Genomic DNA, 17348 nt, shown 5'->3' on the forward strand with positions numbered 1-17348 from the left:
TGTTTAATTATTGACAAGCACTAAATAGCTGGTGTAAAATGTGATTTGCAATCTGGCAGCTGTGATTTCTATTTATCTTAGTGCATGCCATACGCTTAAATGTAGTAGCAATTTTTCTTTCTTGTACATGTTACAGCCTCTCTGACACTTCTTATTGTCCCGCAAGGAGTCTTTCTAGACATTTGGGCTCTCGGCTTCCGGTGGTCGGTACGGGACTATCTCGTTCCGGTAGTGCGATGCTTTAAACCTGGATTGGATACTTGCACGGCAGACTGAATGCGTACCTGGTGCTATTGTAGGTTGTGCGTTCTCGTGTGCCTCGCTCATGTTCCTGTTGGCTTCCCCCCGGACAGGTCCTCGAGGACAACGACTACGGGCGTGCTGTCGACTGGTGGGGCATCGGCGTGGTCATGTACGAGATGATGTGCGGTCGGCTGCCTTTCTACAATCGTGACCACGATGTGCTCTTCACCCTGATTCTGATGGAGGATGTAAGTGACAAGTAGCTTGTTGTGAGTGCAGCACTGTTTGTATATATTTCTTCTTTTTTGTGGGTTGTGCCTCTCAGATTTGAAACCTTTTTTTTAATGTCATATCAGAAACAACGGTTGCTGTGTTGATTACCTTATTTGTTACAGTTTCAAAACTTATACATTAGAACACTGATGTTAAAGTTTCAGAAAATATTCGTGTTTTGTCAAATACGATGTACACTCATGATTAGTAACTATCAGTATGGCTTCTTTTATTTCAATGTCCCAGAACTGTGGTGCTTGCATTGCGATGCTGATATATATGTAAGGCAGCAATGATATCAGCTGATTGAGTCGGTTATTGTATTCTTTATACACTGTCCAGTCATATTGTGACCACCTGTCAAAAGCATGAATAACCCACCTTTGGCCTCATTGACTGCTGTGGAAGGAGGGAGTCAGTAAGGTTCCAGAAAGTACTGACAGGGATGGGGAACTATGCCGACTGGTGCGGTGGTCAGCTGCGCCGTATTTCTCAGTTGAGGATCCGCTGCACGAATAGCTCTGTTGAGATAGAACCACAGATTATTGATTGGGTTGAGTTCTGCGCAGGGTAGCTGTGCGGTCTGAGGTGCCTTGCCATGGTTCGAACGCCCCCCCCCCCCCCCCCCCGCCCTGCCCCCCCTTCCCAATCCACCCCCCTCTGTCGGAGGTTCGAGTCCCCCCTGGCTTTGTGTGTGTGTGTTGTTGTAGTTGTAGTAGTAGTAGTAGTATCATGTGTCCTATGCTATGATTCGCTGACAAAAGCACATCACAACCTCAATTTCAGTGCTTTGGAAGCTACTGTGCTGTATCTGGTGGAATCCGTATTTGTACTTCTGTAACATGAAAATATGCAGTGTACATTTTGTTGCACGTCAAAGATCTTAACGAAACTCTCTCTCTCTCTCTCTCTCTCTCTCTCTCTCTCTCTCTCTCTCTCTCTCTTTTTTACAGTGTTTTGTTTCGTGAAATGCTGCGAAGTTGTGCATCAGCCTATAAAACTTCCACCTTTCCATGCAAAGAATTGAAGAGTTTTGCAGCTCTAAACAAAAGTATAGTCACTTAACAGGAAAAAAAAAAAAAAAAAAAATTACTTTCACCCGGGGTATAGAGTATTTTCAACCAGAGGAACAAGTGTATTTCTTACCAGGAAATCCGGGAAGAATGTGGGAACTTATTTCTTTCCTCACCCATGTAGACACCCTGCTACCACAATATGCTATTTCGGGGATTGCTAAATCACCTGTATCACTGTCGTACTTTTATTTCCTAAATTCATCAGTCCTCTATTTACTTCAAACTATGTTTCTTCCCAGATGATCATGAGCATATTTTAATAGTATTCCCTGCCCTTTTCCCAGTTAAATATACGAGGGCTATCCACAAAGTACATTACGTTTTGGAATTAAAAATAAATAAAGTATTGGAAATTTTTTTTAATTATATACAGATGAGAGCAACACTTAAATACTACTTTTCTACATAGTTGCCATTTAAATTAAGGCACTTGTCGTAGCGATGGACGAGCTTGGAAATTCCTTCGTCGTAAAATTCGGCCGCCTGCGCCTTCAACCACGTGGTTACCTCTTCTTGAAGCTGTGCATCGTCATCAAAACGCTGCATAGCCAGCCACTTCTTCATTGCTGGGAATAAGTGGAAGTCGCTCGGTGCCAGGTCGGGACTGTACGGCAGATGAGGAAACAACTCCCACTTAAAAGATTCGAGAACTTCACGAGTGGCATTTGCTGTGTGGGCCCGGGCGTTGTCTTGAATCAGCAAGATCTTTGAGCCCAACTTTCCCCTGCGCTTGTTTTGTATTGCTCTTCTGAGGTTGTGCAGAGTTTGGCAATACCTTTGAGGGTTTATTGTAGTGCCTCTTTCCAGGAAATCCACAAAAATCACACCTTTTCTGTCCCAAGAGAAGAGGTAACCACGTGGTTGAAGGCGCAGGCGGCTGAATTTTACGATGAAGGAATTTCCAAGCTCGTCCATCGCTACGATAAGTGCTTTAAATTAAATGGCAACTATGTAGAAAAGTAGTATTTAAGTGTGGCTTTCATCTTTATATAATAAAAAAAATTTTCCAGTACTTTATTTATTTTTAATTCCAAAATGTAATGTACTTTGTGGATAGCCCTTGTAGTTACTGTATAAGTACAGTGATGAAAAATCTGAGACCTGTATACCTGAACTTCACATGTAGCAGATTTCAGTAAAGTGCTTAGACCTTCACAATTTTGAAGGATGAGGGTGTGATTTGATTACAGTTCATCAATGTTTCTCATTTTTGCTGCGGTTATCACATTTCAGCCATATGCCATACAACTTGTGTAGAGCACCTACTGTTTTATTACACTAAAGAAGTGGAGGCTTGCTGAAAATGTTCCACAAGTTACAAACACACACGTATATGTTCCAAAAGTACTAAATCCAAATTATTTAGTTACATTTTACAGTTTCCTAAACTTGATTTGATGACAGGGAAGACTGTTGACAGACTAGAGTTAAAAGACCAATATATTCTGCAATAGTGATGGGAGGTTCCAATTTTAATAACAGAAATCGTACTGTCTATAATTCAGTCGTGATACAGTTGTGCACATTTATTATTATTATTATTATTATTATTATTATTATTAGTCTGATTGTATTAAGAAGATATTTGAAAGTTTATGCTATTTTTTTGCCTGGCAGATTTTATTAGAGAGCACTTTACGAAAATAGGTCACACACTTTGATACTATTAAAACAGCATTAAAATCGTGCTTTGAATTTTAGTAATGCCATGGTGTTACTGTATACCTCAGCCATTCATCCCCACAACATTTCACCAAATCGGTCTGATCCGGACTAGTGGATACTAATTAGCAACAAAGCCAAAGCTGTGGCAACAAGGCCCAGCTGTACTACAGCATGGGCATGAAATTGCAAATGTTCAAAGAGGAGGATGTTTTGGAATGACAATATGCTTACCATGGCTGCTTTTTTCCATGTGAGTGCATTCAACCAGCATAATAACTAAACTGGGATGATGGGTTGTTTCAGATGGGGAGAAAGAGGGATAGGGCTGTTGCCTATCATACACATTTCTTAAAGAATTGAGACTATTCCACAAGGCTTGAAGTACTGTTCCGTTACTGTGTGAAATGTGTTGGTACTTCATGTTTTATTTTTCACATGCACTGGCTGCTCGACTTGGCCAGTTCAGTAGTTTTTGTTTCCCTCCAATTCTGTGTAGTCGAGTAATGGAAGTGTTTTGTTACTAGCCTGTACATTTGTACCAAATTGGTAGTTCTCATATTCCTTCAACTTTTTATTCTCAGCAGAGCTAGTCGTCAGTGACTTGGGATACCAAATATTTTTGGTTACTCACCACCCTTTCTTTCCTTGCAACCGATTTGTCGATGTTCGTCTTTGTAATAAGTTTTTCGCGTTGCCATTAAACATTCTTGTCTTTATCTTCTCAAGGGACAAAGCAGTAAGAGCACTGACCATATGTTGGAAGCATTCACCACACAGTCTAGTGGCCCAATCTAATGCTTCAACAAACTGTTTAATGAAACGCAGTTTGATATTGTGTGGAGGGAAAATTATGTTTGCTCGATGGGCAACATTTGGCATACTTACTTGCTGAGTCACACATATGGACTACTACTTGTGGTTCCAGTACCTACCTCATGCTTGGCTGTCTCAGATTCAGAGAAAGCAGCCATACGTTATGAATGCTCTCTGTTGGCCTAGCAGCAAGTTAACCTTTTTGAGGTCCTTGCAAATTGTCCAGTTGTGCTTCTGGTGTTGTAGTGAGTTAATCACAGTGTTCATGTCATTATGCTCTTCTCATAAAGACACGGAATGGCCAACTGGAAGAGGTGCAGAGACATTTCCATTGTGTAGTATAACTCACTCCAGACTGCATTTTGAACTGTCTCCAAATAAATGTCAGTCATCTCAATTGTACAGTGTACTTTCTCATTCCTGGAGAAGACCTGAGACATTATGGCAATAAAGGAACTTATTTTCCTCTGTAAAATGTAAAGGTAAGATCTACCCAGTTCACATTCTTCTTGAAATCTAGAGGCAAACACTTCAGCTGCAAGTTGGAGAGACCCTAATCACCCACAGTGTCAGTCACTTCAGACTGGTTAAACTGCCAAGAAGTTGAAGAATGAGAGAGATTAAAGGAATAGGTATTCAAAGTCACTCTCTTCTTCTGTCTCAATTTTTGTCACTAACCACATCTGCAGATGGAATAAATAGTGTAAAAACTGATTGCAGTAGCTCATCTGAGTGCATGAAAGGTTTGATTGCTGAGGAGATATTAAGATATGGTGTTTTATGTCTGTTTTTTTTTGTGTCTACCATTCAAATATGAGTGAACAATTTTTGCCACACATTGCTTCGAATTGCATGCCAGTTAACCAATCAGCTGTTATCGAGAACACGCACCAGGAAAGTGGATACTTTGCCCTGGCTTAAAAATAAAAAATATTTCTCACATTATAAATGTGACTTGGGCTGAGTTCCTGCAGCTCATTAATTATACGAGGGTCACTCCAAAAGAAATGCATACTTTTTTTTTTAAAAAGCCATCTTTTATTCCACATGTTTGAAGGTTTTAGTGTGTAGATACATCCTTTAGGAACAATATTTTCGTTTCTCATCCCTCTCAACTGCCTTACACCATCTTGGAACCAGCGAGTGTATACCCGCACGATAAAATTCTGGACCAGCCTGTTGGAGCCACTGTTGGGCAGCATGCACAAGGGAGTCATCATCTTCGAACCTTGTTCCACGAAGAGAGTCTTTCAGTTTCCCAAGGAGATGATAGTCACATGGAGCCAGATCAGGACTGTAAGGCGGGTGTTTCAGTGTTGTCCATCCGAGTTTTGTGATCGCTTCCATGGTTTTTTGACTGACATGTGGCCGTGCATTGTCGTGCAACAGGAAAACATCCTTCTTTTGCCGATGTGGTCGAACACGACTCAGTTGAGCTTGAAGTTTCTTCAGTGTCGTCACATATGCATCAGAATTTATGGTGGTTCCACATGGCATGATGGTTACGAGCAAGAGTCCTTCAGAATCGAAAAACACCGTAGCATAGCTATTCCAGCAGAAGGTGTGGTTTTGAATTTTTTTTCCTTGGGTGAATTTGCATGATGACACTCCATTGATTGCCTCTTCGTCTCTGGTGCAAAATGATGGAGCCATGTTTCATCACCTGTCACAATTCTTCCAAGAAATTCATTTCCACTATTCTCGTACTGTTCCAAAAGTTCGCTGCGTACCGTTTTTCTTGTTTCTTTGTGATCCACTGTCAACATCCTGGGAACCCACCTGGCACAAACCTTTTTTAACACCAACACTTTCAGTATTCTGCAAACACTTCCTTCCCCTATCCCAACGTAGCGTGACTGTTCGTTCACTGTGATGCGTCTGTCAGCAGTCACCAATTCATTAACTCTCTGCACATTGTCTGGAGTGTGTGCAGTACGAGGCCTGCCGCTGCGAGGACAATCCTCAATATTGCCGTGCCCGCTTTCATCACGTAACCTCATTGCCCACCGACTAACTGTACTGCGATCGACAACAGCATCTCCATACACCTTTTTCAACCTCTTGTGTATGTTTCCCACTGTCTCGTTTTCACAGCACAGGAATTCTATGACAGCACGTTGCTTCTGATGAACGTCAAGTGTAGCAGCCATCTTGAAGACATGCTGTGACAGCGCCACTCATGGGAAGAGGTTGAACTAAGTTTGAAAACAAGCAGGAAGGAACTTTCGCACATGCAGAATGAAAACTGGTGCCCCCCCCCCCCCCCCCTCCAAAAATAGTGTGCATTTCTTTTGGAGTGACCCTCGTATAAATCACACCACACAACGTACGAACTTGACTTTCGTGCACGTGAATGTGGTCACAGAGTCTGGCGGTTACCCACATATCACTGTCGGTATAATCCCATGGACTTAAGCTCGGCAGTAAAGCTATACACAATATCCTCTCTTTAGTATGGGCACAGTCAGTGTGGCATGCTGAAAAGCATCACAAAGATTATTTTGATATGGAGGTGAAGATGACTATAAGGATTGAACCTATCATTGTAAATTTACAATGAGATTGTTTGGACATAGACTAGCAGTGACAGTGGTGTATGATGTAGAATTTGGAACAACGTAAAGTAATAAGTTTCAAGGACTCATGGTTTTAAAAATGTGTTTGTCTACATATCAACTGCATACATAGTGTATGAGAACTTTGTAGCCTTTTTCCCAGTGTGTTGTATGCTCTAATTACTTATGAGACTGCGGCCGGATTAATTTATTAAAGACTGTGATATTTCTACAGGTAAACCCCTGTCATTTTCAAGAGATAAACTGAAAAATGCCTTAAAATGACAGGGATTGTTACTTGTCGATATATCAATGGTTTTTGATCTTATTGGTCAGCATTGCCTCAAGTTATTTGCAGAAGACAGTTAACTGCTTTCCTGTTCAGTGAATTGTAAATGCAGACACTCTCTGTAATGTTAAAGAGTTAGCTTGCACTCAAAAGTGCCCACTGACAGTGAGAAATGTCAGCATACTGACCATTTTTACAAGTCTTTTACATTAGTCTTTTCTACCAGTAATTCTCTTATACACACAGTGATTACACTTGACTACAATCAAGCACACACACATATACGCTTTGTACACATTTTTAAAAATTCCACAAGTAGAAGCAGTTGTCAAGCAAATATAATGATTTCGGTGTCTGCTTGAAGTTAATTTTATTGTGTAGTAAAATTTTTCTTATAATACAGTTATAATACAGTTCAAATCGAAAATGGCAGTTACTGCAAGCAGTTTGAACAACCTTGTTGTTTTTGTCATTTCAAGAAACATTGTTCTTAGCTTCACAAAGCTGTGTTAGCTGTTCTCACCCTCCAACATCACACGGACAAGCTGTGGAGCAGTGAACGCAATGTCGTCAAGGTGTGAAACAAGATTTCTCTCATAATGATTAATCGAAATCAGCTTTAACATTTATTATACCATAGGCAAATGATCCTGATTGTTGTTCTCATCAGAACAGTTCAGTAATGTTGACTTCGTTTACCTGCTCTTTGCTGCTATGTATGCGCAGGTCTCATCCTCTCCAAATTTCCATGCTGTTCTGCCTCTTCGCGTGGAAGGCATGGAAGTGCCATCCTACTTCATGCAGGCTATAGTTACATCTCGCTGTCCTCATCTGTTCCACCTGATACGACCTTTCATTCCAGTTGCGTTGCAGACTGGGATCGAAGTAATGGGCGCTTGTGTGTGAGATTTTATTAAAAAAAGAAAAAAAGAAGCAGCAGCTTTGAAGGAGGATTCATCAAAAAGCTTGGCAGTGTCGTAGATCTATTTCCTTGTATATTTTTTCTAGCTACAATAATTTTAAAATGTTGTGTGTCTATTATGCTTTTTAATCACACTGATGTTTACCAAGAGATTTTTTTTCCTGTGGTGAAGTAATAAAAGAATCAAGGCAAATGAGTAGTGCCAACATTTTTTTAACAATGTGTTGGCAATCATTTGGGAATGGTAGTGTAAATTTCTTCTCCTGTATGCAGGTACGCTTCCCACGGAGCATCTCCAATGATGCCCGTGACCTCCTAAGTGGGTTGCTCGTTAAGGATCCCACCAAGCGGCTCGGTGGAGGGCCGGAGGATGCCAAGGAGATCATGGCTCATCCGTTCTTTCGTTCCATAAACTGGAATGACCTTGTGCAGAAGAAGGTGAGCTACTGTCACTGTAGTCCTTTCTGTTCATGTTATGGAAATGTAACACTACCACTATATCTCATTTTCTCTTTGATGATTGATTACATTACATTAGTTACTGATTTTCTACATTTGGCTGTAGCTGTTGTCTTGTGATGTTGCAATTTTGGCATATGTGCCATTGTCAAGAATCTTCAAAAATTTACCGTAATACAATGTGCTAAGAAGAAAATTGTAGGAAAACAACAGTATGTACGAGATGTTTTCAGCCTGTTGATGTCCCTGTACATAGAAGATTTGATTTCATAATGTAATTGGATAGATAAAAAGTGGCGGCAGAACACATACATGAAAGATGGTTGTAATTTGGCAAGATCTCGGAGCCCGTGGCTCCTCCTTCAGGCAGAAGGGTTGAAGGGGAAGGAAGAGGGCGAAGGAAAAGGACTGGAGAGGTTTAGGGAAAGGGTTAGATTTTGGGAAGATTTGATTTTGTACTATGCCATACAAACAGGATAAAAATAAATGTCCTTATTAAGATGTCACCATTGATGGTAATGCAGTTCATGGCTGTTACCAATGATATGAGTAACTTGATGGATAGATTTGTTGTTTATGAAGGTTAACATACAACTTTGGCTGTACAAAGTCAGTTAGTGTTAGGCAGAGATAACAATGTAAGATGTATACACATCAGAGAGTAACTAGTCAGCAGTTCATTATGTTGCATGCTACTCCATCAAACGTGTTTCTGAAAACTAGATATCCTTCATGGGGCTCACAACTCTTTTGTTTGTGAGCATGTGTTGGGCTACCACAGGGCCCCATTCCTCAGTCGGAGATGCATAAACCTCATTTGGCTTCTCACGCCAGCGATGGGTGCCTTGGGACACTCAAATGTTTCTGCCGGTCTTCAGTCAGATATGAGCCAGTGACTGAAGGCTGCTTCATTATATTCTTCTGCCCCTGAAACTAATTCAAGGAATCCCTCACGGTAATTCAAACCCCCTAAAGAAAAGAAACACAAAAAGAAATAGTCTTCCAAGATGAAGGAAATTTTGGTGGCCCTCATGCCACTGAATCACACATGTCCTGTTTGTGTGGCCGTGGCAGCAATTCCGGTGGTCCCTGAGGCTCCAGATCTTACCACACAACGTGTCTCAGAACCTGTGTCTTCATTGCATACTCTCTCAACCAGTGGCAGCAGGTGATCCTGGGACATAACCTGCTGCTTGGACCCTTCACGTCCTCACAGTATACTTACAGCATGATTCTCCAGTGGAAGTGTAGTGGTTTATTCCACTACCTGGCTGAGCTATGACATCTACTTTCTCCATTGCCCTTTACGAAATTTGGTTTGCAGCGACACGGTCCCCTGCCCTTCATGGCTACCAAGGTATTTTAAGAATCATGCCGATTATGATACGTGTGTCAGGTGGAGACAGCACATATGTTCAGAACTCTGTACACACTGAACTAGTGACTCTTGATACTGTTTTGGAGGCTGTGGCTGTTTAGGTAGAAGCATTTCGGGATTTTTACCATCTGTAATGTTTGTCTCCTTCCCGGTGGTGGAGTGCGTCAGAACATACCGTGTGCATTGGTTTCTGAGCCCCCCCCCCCCCCCCCCCCCTCCCGCCTGCCTTTCCTAATGTTTGCCGACTTCAATGTCCATAACCCTTTGTACAGTGGAACCACGATCACTGGCTGCAGTAAAGACAACAAAATCTTATTGGCAGATGTCGACCTCTGTCTCTTTAGTACTGGAGCCTCCACACACTTCATTGTGGCACGTGGAACGTACTCGGCCATTGATCTTTCTATTTGCAGCTCTGGTCTTCTCCCATACAATCACTGGAGGGCCTACGACGACCTGTGTGGTAGCAGCCACTTCCTGACCTCCCTGCCCCTCCCTCAGCATTACTCACCTTGGTGTCCACCTAGATGGGCTCTCCACAATGCTGACTGGGAAGGTTTCATGTCCACTGTCATTCTGAACTCCCCATTAAATGCAGACATTGATGAGGCTGTCCAGAATGCAACAGCAGTCATTTTATCGGGAGCCGACCTAGCGATTCCCTATTCTTTGAGATCATCCTGTTGGAAGGTAGTATCCTGGTGGATGTTTGGACTTTGGAAATCACTCAGGCCGTTAAAAATCATAGATGTGCTCTCCAACTCCATAAGCGACATCAGTCGATCGAGCACTTCATTACCTTTAAATGGCGCCATGCCCCGGTCTGCCATTTAATAAAATAATGGAAACAAGAGTGCTGGGAATGGTATGTTTCAACCACTGGACCACATACTCCAACTTCGCAGGTTTGGACGAAGATTCATCTCTTTGAATACCAGTCCTTTGCAGGTATACTTGGTATTTCCATGAACGGTGCAGTTGACACTGACACTGACCCAGACCCAGACACCATAACTGAAAACTTTGCTCTTCAGTATTTTTGAGGCTCTGTGTGAAAACTATCAACCTACCTTTCATGTTCTTAAACAGTGGATTGAGAAACTGCACTTATCTTGCACTTCACAACACCTGGAGCCCTATGGTGCTACATTCAGTGAATGAGAATTCTTCAGTGCCCTAGCACTTTGCCCTGATACAGCACCAGGACCAGACCGCATCCACTTGATGCTACACAGCACTTTTGGGTTAGAGTTGGTGCTTTCCACAGTAACCCCAACGTTCAAGAGAGTGAGGTGCCATGGGGCTCTGTATTAAGTGTTCCTTCTTTTGTAGAAGCCATCAACAGTATAGCAGCAACTGTAGGGTCTCTTTATTGCATACACACATACAAGGTTCAGTGAACTACACTCCTTGCTGAATGGATGCAGTGTCTTCACTGCTGAATTAGTGGCCATCAGATGAGCCCTTAGCCACACTTGTTCTTGCACTGGCAAGATGCTTGTAGTCTGCGGTGACTCCCTGAGCAGCCTTCGGACTACAGACCAGTAGCCGTGACTATCCAGGATTTCTTTCTGACCTTCATCAAGCTGGATGGCAAGTTAACTTCATTTGAACTCGTGGGCATGTTGGGATCGAAGGGAATGGATGTGCCAACTGCTTGGCAAAGTTGGCTGACAGGATGCCACTTTTGGAACTGTCGGATGTGTGGAACTCGTAATGGTTCGTCTTGGACTCCCAAACAAACTGAGAGCAATAAAAGAGACTACAACTGTGTGGCAGTCTTTTCTTCGTATTTCTTGCATGGAATCCAGTCTTCTTTCTCGGCTATGCATTGGCCATGTTTGGCTGATCCACAGCTACAGTCTCTGACATCAGAACCCACCTTACTGCTGATGTGGTGTCTGCCTGACAGTGGCCCACATCCTGATAGACTCCCAAATTTGGGTGGTTTGCGGCAATATCTTAAATTTCCTGACATGCTACTGTGGTTTTAATGGATGGCTCCAAAACCGTTGACCTGGTTTTATGTTTCACCTGTGAAGATGGTTTCTGCTCACCCCTGTGAAATGGAGCACTTTGGCTTCATTGACTGCATGAGGAGTTGGAGAACCACCCCCACCTGGTCTGGCCCAGGTGTCCCATGGTGGCCCTTGCTCAGTGGCATGGCCTGGCCCGGCCCCTACCCTTACCATCTTTTTATTCTTCCTATTCTTTTACATTTACCATATTTAATGTTCTATTGTTCCTTAACTTCACTGCATACCATGCTGAGGACCACCAATTGCATTCTTGGCAGAGGAGCTCACCCACATTACCCCCTCGCACTAACCTCCTTTTTCTCCTGATTTTTCTTTTCGTCTTCTGGTATCTTGCTTACAGTTGGACTGCCCAGGATTGCCTTCTGTATCCTTCTTCTGAGAGTTATTCCTGGTTCAATACCTATAGGATGAAGGGACTGAAGACCTCACAGTTCAGACCGGTTCAATGCCTATAGGATGAAGGGACTGAAGACCTTTTAACTCAACCAACCAACCAACTGAAACTAGGCAGTGGTGTAATCTTGAGCGAACATGTTCAGTACAAAGAGGCTTTACATGGCTAAAAGTGTTTACTTACAATTAAGGATGGTGGTGGCGGCGGTGGTGGTGGTGGTGGTGGTGGTGGTGGTGGTGGATTATTTTCTTGCTAATTTCAGTGTTATTTCACAGAATTCAGTGCGATTTACTGTTAGTTTGTACAGGTCTTCCTTTAAGTAGATGAGAATTTTTCTATGTATTCTTTTTTATTTCTTTTTATACTCTCACACAGTTTTTCCTGTTTTATTAAGTCAAAAGTCCTCTTTTTTTTATATATTTTTTAATCATCATTCTGTGTTGTGTATAGACTCAATATTGCTAATATTTCTATTATGGACATTAGACTGTGGTCCAAGGCAAAATTTTCTGTAAAAACACTATACACATCATTAGATGCCTTACAGACTGGCGAAGCAGTTACAGACTCAAACAGCCTCAGCAAACTAAAATGTTTACATGTAGCTATTCAATGGCCGGTTCATGATGACACCAGACTGCTGCCTTAGATCACAGACTTACGCCACTGTATGCTATGGAGCTTGCTGCGAGGAAGAGTGGCTGTTCATTTTATTTAGCTCTGAGGCCCACAACTTGTCTAATTTTAGTCCCTGTCTGTTGAAATTGTTCTTGTACTTCAGTATTTCTACAGCCCCTCTGTACATTATTCATTATAACGTAGTGATTATTAGATCTACATATACATACTCTGCAAGCCACAGTATGGTTCATGGCAGAGGTTACCCTGGGCCACTTCTAGTCATTTCCTTTCCTGTTCAACCTACAAATAGAGCAAGGAAAAAAATGACTGTCTGTATACCTATGTATGAGCACTAATTTCTCATATCTTTGTGGTCCTATCTCGGAATGTATTTAGGCAGGCCCAGTAGAATCAGTCTGCTGTCAGCTTCAAATGCCAGTTCTCTAAATTTTCTCAGTAGCATTCTGTGAAAAGAATGTTGTCTTCCCTCCATATATTACCATTTGAGTTTCTGAAGCATCTCTATAATACATGTGTGATGTTCAAACCTACTGGTAATAAATCTAGCAGCCCACTTCTGAATTGCTTCGATGTCTTTCCTTGACTCGACCTGGTGTGAATCCAAAACACTGAAGCAGTACTCAAGAATTGATTGCACTAGTATCCATATGCGGTCTCCTTTACAGATGAACCACACTTTCTTGAAATTTTACAAGTAAACTGAAGTCAATGATTTGCCTTCACTACCACTACCCTCACATAACCTGTTCCATTTGGTATCACTTTGCAGTGTTACACCCAAATACTTAAATGGCATGACTGTGGAAAGCAGGATGCTGAATGCTGTATTTGAAAGTTAAAGGTTTGTTTTTCCTATTTGTCTGCATTAACTTTAATTTTTATGGACGTGTAGAAGCATGTCCCGTAACATGCACAGTACTCGCGTGACTCTATCTATACTTAAAGCTTGCGTCACTTAAGAATGCTGCTCGATTTTCAGCCGTTCTGTACATCCCCCCTCTACTAGTCACTGGCAGCCAATAATATTCATTCTCTGTCTGAATGGGTAGCAGAGAATGTCGGCAAGAGAACTGTAAAGAGAACTGTAAACGAAAGTGTCAGAGCTGTAGGAACCATAGAAACAGTTGGTTTCGTGTCGCCTCGAAAGCATCAAAATCGCAAGGAACTTGTAACACAAATGGATGGCTTTAACAACAATGTTTTAAAGTGCTCCATGTGAATGACGAATGCCCGACATAACAAAAATGTGTTACAGTTATGCAGGCTTCAATGGTAAGCACTTTGTCAAGGTAAAGATTTTAAAAGATATGTTGAGAAGGGACTTTTTAGTTGACAGAAGTGACATAGCTGCAGCACGAACTACATGATTCAGATTCATGATACAAGAGGAGGAGATAGTTCAACAGTGAATAAACTTGTATGTACATGTAAGAAACACAGCAGTGATTACCATTCGGCAGCGAACGCTGTCAGTTTTGTGACATGATTCACAATTCTTGTCATACCTTGTTTCGAAGTCAGTCATTGCCAGTTATAATTCAACTGTTATAGAGAAAATATCAAGTACAAAAACCAGAAAAGTGTATATTTTTCCCTGGCTTAAAAATAAAAATAAATATATTAAGCACTGTATAAGCCAGACTCGCGCCGATCCCCTGCAGCTCGTTAATTTATACAAGTCACGTGACAGAATGTACAAACGTGACTTCCTTACAAGTGAATGGGATCACACGGTTTTGCATTTACCCACATAACACTGTCATTGTAGCCCCATGGAATTAATTTGGGAAAAGTGTTTTAAGACTGTGTGGGAGAAAAAAAAAACCGAAACATTTAAGATAATGTACAGTGAATCGCTTGTGCATAAGGCAATACACAATGAGGTAACAGACAACATCCCATCTGCAGTGTGGGCACAGTCTGTGTGGCATGCTGAAAAGCTTCAGAAAGAATAATTTGACAGGGAAGTGGTGATGGATATAAGCCTTGAACCTATAATCGTAAATTTATAGTCAGATTGTTCGGAAACAGACTCGAATAGAAGTGACAATGGTATTACAATGTAGACTTTGTTTCAAAGTAGTAATATTTCTTAGTTTTAAAGACTCATGGTGTAAATTAAAAATGTGTTTGTCAACATATCAGTTGCATACATAATAATGAGAACTTCCTAGCCTTTTTGATTAGGACTTTGTATCTTTCAAATTATGTGGACTATAATGTTCAACAAATTGCCCAAGGAGAAGTTAAGCTTCTCCCACCATGTTTGTAAACCTCTGTCATTTTCAAGGCATGAACTGCATAAGGCCCTAAAATGACAGTAACTGTTACTTGTCAATATATCGGTGGTTTTCAATGTTATCGTCCAGATTCCCTGCAGTTATTCGCAGATAATGGTTAAGTGTTTGCTTATTCAATGGATTATAAATTATCGAATGCGTTAGTTTACACTCATCATTCCGGTTTACAACGAAAAGTATGACAACTTACTCCCCATTTTTATGATAGTCTTTTACATTAACGTTTTCTGCCACTGATTCTTTTTTCCATGCAGTGATTACACTTAAAACTGTAGTCAAACACATACCCCCCATCCCCCCCCCCCCCCCCCCCCCACCCCTACTCCCCCATCACACACACACACACACACACACACACTTTTGAAACTTCTGTTGAGCAGAAGCAGTTGTCAAGCAAAAATAATTATTTCAGTTTGTGCTCAAAGTTAATTTTGTTGTGTATTAAATTTTTACTTATAATGCAGTTCAAAATTGCAATAAATAGTAATTATTGCAAGCAATTTCAATTACCTTGTTGTTAGACTATTGTTGTTTTGAGAAAAATGTTATTTCACGTGTTCACAAAGCCGTGTCAGCTGTTCTCGCCTCCTGACGTCAAGCAGAGTAAATCTGTGGGGCAATGGACGCAATATCATCAAGACGTGAATTACTATTTCTCTCATGATGACTGATCGAAATTGGTTTTAATACTTACCTTTTTCCTCAAAGACCTGAACGTATAATACGATGTACCGTAGGCAAATAAGCCTGACTGTTGTCCACAGCAATGTGGTTCAGCAGCGTGGACTTTGTTTGCCTACTCTCTGCTGCTGCTCTCTCAGTTCTCATATCCTCACACCTCCTGTCCGCTCCGCCTCTATGTGTGGAAGTGCCATGCTAGGTGACATGCACTATAGCAGAGGTATTTGTTGTAACTGTTCAGCAGACAACACACAATGCTCCTGCCAAGTGAGGCAGTGAGGCCATTGTATAAATAACTGCCTGTTAACGTTGATTTCTGTATGTTTAGTAGATAATTATAACAAATACTAAATGATTCAGACTACGAGACCCTGAATAATTGTGCACAGCGGCTGCATGGGCTTGTACTAGAACATCATCATGTGTGTTTTGCTAAGATTCAGTGTTGTTCATCTATGAAATAACATTATACTTACTTAAAAGTGTCTGCGTTTAAAAATATTTCAAAGAAGACTTTTTAGTGTTATCGTCACAGACACTCTTTGTGTGCTGGAGAATACTCTGCTGAGTGTTGTCTGAGCAGTGCCTGGAGTCTTGAAATGAAGTGATGTGTGCTCCAGTCAGTTGACAGGGGCAGAAATTTCTGGTTCTGCGATGACGGCATGATGGCAGCCTGACTGCAGCCGTTTCATGACTTAGAGAGGACCTGTCCCACTGTGTTTACATGATGGTCCGCCATTCTGAAACTTTGCAGGTACATGTCTCTTGAGTGAAACGTGTCTCTTAGGAGTGCGGTATTCCCCACATACGGGATTCACGAAACTATGCAGACACTGCACTATTCTCGATTGGAGACCGTCTTCATTCAAAACTGGTCTCTACATTATACTGATTCTTCTTACTTGGAAATAATAAGTCACAGGAACAGGTTTTATGCTAATAATGTTGTTCCTACCATTTTGTTTAAAGAGGTGAAACCCCACAGGAAGTTTCAGGAATTAGGTTAAAATTCAGAGTGAAATAATATGATGCCATTTCTATCCTCAGTGGAAGTGTGAATGAATTGGAGAATGTTCGAATGAAATTAACAGTGTAATGAGTATAAAATATGGATTGGTGCAAAACTGCCAAAGTGAAACATCTCCAAGGAAAGGAGGAATGCACTTACACTGCTCCGAGAAGATACTGAGACAGTCATTCTCCCAGGAGACAAAGGGAATTGTAAGGGCTTTCTACAATGTCAAGTAAATGAGCAAAAAATGTACGTTCTACACCTACATAGATACTCGATAAGCCATTATACGGTGCATGGTGGAGTGTACCTTGTACCACTACTAGTCATTTTCTTTCCTGTTCCACTCAGAAGTAGAGTGAGGGAGATTCGGCAGTCAGCTTCTAATGCTATTTCTATAAATTTTCTCAATAGAATTCCTCGAGAAGAACACCACATTCCCTCCAGGGTTTCCCATTTGCGTTTCCAAAGCATCTCCGTAACGCTTGGGTGTTGTTCATACCTCCTAGCAACAAATCGAGCAATTGGCTTCTGAATTGCTTCGATGTCTTCCTTCAGTGCTATTTGTGGGGAGCCCAAACACTTGGGCAGTATTCAAGAATAGGTC

General features: G+C 41.5%; 1 protein-coding gene across 1 annotated transcript in view; it reads left to right on the forward strand.

The window, feature by feature from the left end:
- LOC124550928 (RAC serine/threonine-protein kinase) overlaps positions 1-17348 on the forward strand; it is a 703379-nt gene that overhangs the window by 675787 nt on the left and 10244 nt on the right. Inside the window, exons 8-9 of the mRNA XM_047125724.1 lie at positions 354-491; positions 8110-8274. Coding sequence (XP_046981680.1) covers positions 354-491; positions 8110-8274 — 303 coding nt within the window. The remainder of the gene's footprint in view (positions 1-353; positions 492-8109; positions 8275-17348) is intronic.

This window comes from Schistocerca americana, chromosome 9, assembly GCF_021461395.2.
Source record: "Schistocerca americana isolate TAMUIC-IGC-003095 chromosome 9, iqSchAmer2.1, whole genome shotgun sequence".
Lineage (NCBI taxonomy): Eukaryota > Metazoa > Arthropoda > Insecta > Orthoptera > Acrididae > Schistocerca > Schistocerca americana.